This window comes from Sphaeroforma arctica, assembly GCF_001186125.1.
Source record: "Sphaeroforma arctica JP610 unplaced genomic scaffold supercont1.3594, whole genome shotgun sequence".
Lineage (NCBI taxonomy): Eukaryota > Ichthyosporea > Ichthyophonida > Sphaeroforma > Sphaeroforma arctica.
In genome coordinates, this window is record NW_014036964.1 from 1 (window position 1) to 3,265 (window position 3,265).

Genomic DNA, 3,265 nt, shown 5'->3' on the forward strand with positions numbered 1-3,265 from the left:
ATGTGTTAGAAGTAGGGTCGATATGATGCTACAGCCGTATGTAATGATAAACAGGCTGAGAGTATGAGACCTTGTGAAAATCTGGAACTAAAATGAGTGTCACGAGGGTGCGTGTTGAGTCTGGGATGTGTGAGATTCACGATAGAAATACGAGCGACGGGTATTGTAGGCATTCAACATCACTGACTCAGACTACGGATGGCTCTTAAGAAAAATAGATATGGCCGAATACGATACATATATGGACAGAGGTTAGCTATGATCGACACCTGTCACTTTGACTACATACGCACTCACAAATCGTGGACAACAGTGGTGGTAAAGGTCGAGCTACACTTGTACCTACGTATTTTCACAAGATTAGCGATGGATTTCTTATTGTGGCCGAGTACTGCTTGTTAACCGCAACCATGCGCACGTGGGCTTCTGGTTAATGAACAGCAAATGGTTGTAGGGTTCAAAACCCTAAACATCACGTGTGGTGTTACCCGTAAATCACAACTAGGGTAAACAAAACCATGTACCTGCCATTTACCTATAGCATCCAGTAGTACCTTTGGTGCAAGCTTCTTGAGAACCTCGGGTGCAAGGGACTTGCACACTTGCAGTGCATAGTACACTATTGATACACCACACACCTGCATACACACTCGCACTTCACCATACAGCTACAACACTGTAACTAGCACACCTGCTGCTTCTCCATAGCGTCCAGGGCTCTCTTCTTGCCCACAATCATGCGTTCGTACACTTCTGGGGCTTCTTCGGGTGTGAGTTCGTCACATGCTTGCAATGCAATCTCACGCTCGTGTTGACACTCTTGCTCGGCTGTGTGTGCTTCCTCCTCCAACGAGGCTTTCGTTTCTTCTAACTGCCGTGTTGGTATTGGACCAAATGCATATATCATTTAGATCACATATATACACACACACACACACACACACACACACACACACACACACACATATATATATATATATATATATATATGTATTTATATATCTATATGCGCGTGTAAATATGTATACATGTATATGCGATCAGTGATATGCGTATAGTATACGGTGATTCGAGACATATCGATGCACATGCAAATGGTAATAATATAATTTCACAAGAACAGCATGTTATGCAGTCAAACTTAACGTGTCAACAATTGTATACGATACCGTAATTCAAGATATGAAACTACGAGGGGCAATTGATATTTGACTTTTCAGTGACGTCATTTACTGAACAACATATAGTAAAGAAAAACATACACCACGATCAAACCCATACTTTGGAGTAAATCTATACACACAACTTGGTTCTATGTACACCAGTGTATCTTAGCCACACTGGCCTATACATTATCGGCAATGTTGGTGAGCTGGTGACTGAGATGAACCGCCCACATACACTATGAAAGTGAACACAGCATGTCACTATAAAACTCGATATAGTACATGACACCCACAGACAATGCTGGTAAAAAGGTGCTAAAGTTCGACACACCACACTCACTAAACAACATTTCCAGACACTCCCAACACTAAACACAATGCCATACACCACTCACGGTCACAACACAAACCTTCACAATCTGCTGTGTACAGCGTTGTATCTCTGTCATGTTGGCCTGTAATTTCTCGGCAATGTTGGTGAGCTGTTGTTTGTTCTCCTCCACGGCCTGGTTGCGCTTCTCCTCGTCCTTCTTCATGCCCGTCAGTTCTTCGAGATAGTCAGCATTACTGCTCTGCTTCTCTTTGATCTTCACGTCGAGGTCTTCTTTGCTGGCCTGTGTTTCACCCGAGGAACGAAAAAAGTATTTGTGAATTCAGTGTGTGGTACCCTATATTGTGTAGCTATATTCTTCTTAGCAACGATGAGAATAAGGCTCGAGGTGTCCAAGAGGCGTGTCCTACCTCAAGCGCATGCAACTGTTCATCGAGCTCGGCGATTTTCGCTTCGTACGCCTTGATGGTTTCGTCGTACTGATCGTTGTCCGCGTCTTCGGCTAACTCGTCTCTTTGCGACTGGTACATATTGATGGTGCGCTGTTCGGTACCAGAAGCAAACAATAATCTGTTAATATACAACATCAGTGTGTGATCTGTAACGATTTTAAATACACAAGCAAAACATTCGGAGCTGGCCTTTGAGTGAGTGGTACAGCATGTGGTTCCACAACTAGTATGAATTAGAACTCACCTGAGTCTTAACCAACGATGCATTAGCATCCCGTAAGCTTTGCGTCGAGGATTTCTCACTGGCTATAATGCTGGCCAGCTTGTCTCTGAGGCGTTGTATATCACTATCACATGATCGTATCCTGGATACAGAATTGCAGGCACAATATTTGAAGATGTGAATGATATCATCACAGCTATTAAGGTATGGTTTCAGTGTTTGACAAAAGAAAAACCTGTATCAAATACACCTCCATTCCGAGAACTTGACACATACTATCTTTTTTTTGGAAGTGTCTTGGTCACCAAATACAGCCTGAGTGTTTTATATTCACGCCGGATACCCAGAAGATTTTATACAATTCATTAACGTAACCTTCACACCAGACACATTTGATAGGTTCTTATGTACATGTAAAAAAACACTTACAAAACACTCGGACATATCGCAGAGATGCAGCAACGGATACGCGCAAAAATAAATCGACAACACTGGGGGCGATCATGGATATAATACGCCGACGGGTATAACAAAGACACTGTAGAAAATTTCGTATACACGTGGCTTGATTTATCACTTCCTGTGTATACGACATATGTGCATGAATACATGCGAGAGTACATGCTTGCATACATAAGCGTTTAACAAGATAGTGTGCATCCCCGCAGAGTTGCTTACCCTATCAAATCAGTAAACATACCCACCAACAAAGTAATTCTTCTATTTCTCTACATACCTGCTTAGTAATTCGTCCATGCGTGCTTTATATTCCTCCACAACTCCTTCATTGTCTGCCTGAAACCGCGGTCGCGCCTTCGCCGTGTTTGAAAAATGTGAGCTGCACACACAAATACAAGAAACAAAAAGAAATTTTAGCATCAGTCAGATTTTTATACTGTGCGGGAGGGTGCATTCTGATGCCATCTTCTGCTATGTGAAAACTCAAAGGCCGCTTCGTTGCACACACACACACACGCACACACAATATATATATATATATATATATATATATATATACACTATATATAGTATATATATATATATATATATATATATATATATATATATATATATATTATTATATATATATATA

At 41.3% G+C, this 3,265-nt stretch overlaps 1 protein-coding gene across 1 annotated transcript; it reads right to left on the reverse strand.

The window, feature by feature from the left end:
• Positions 1-1,576: 1,576 nt before the first annotated feature.
• SARC_13686 (hypothetical protein) lies at positions 1,577-3,010 on the reverse strand (the record flags this gene model as incomplete). Its single annotated transcript, XM_014292184.1, has 4 exons — positions 1,577-1,780; positions 1,908-2,039; positions 2,194-2,314; positions 2,909-3,010. Coding segments are annotated over 4 exons (559 nt in total), but the record flags the coding sequence as incomplete, so codon positions are not given.
• Positions 3,011-3,265: the final 255 nt, after the last annotated feature.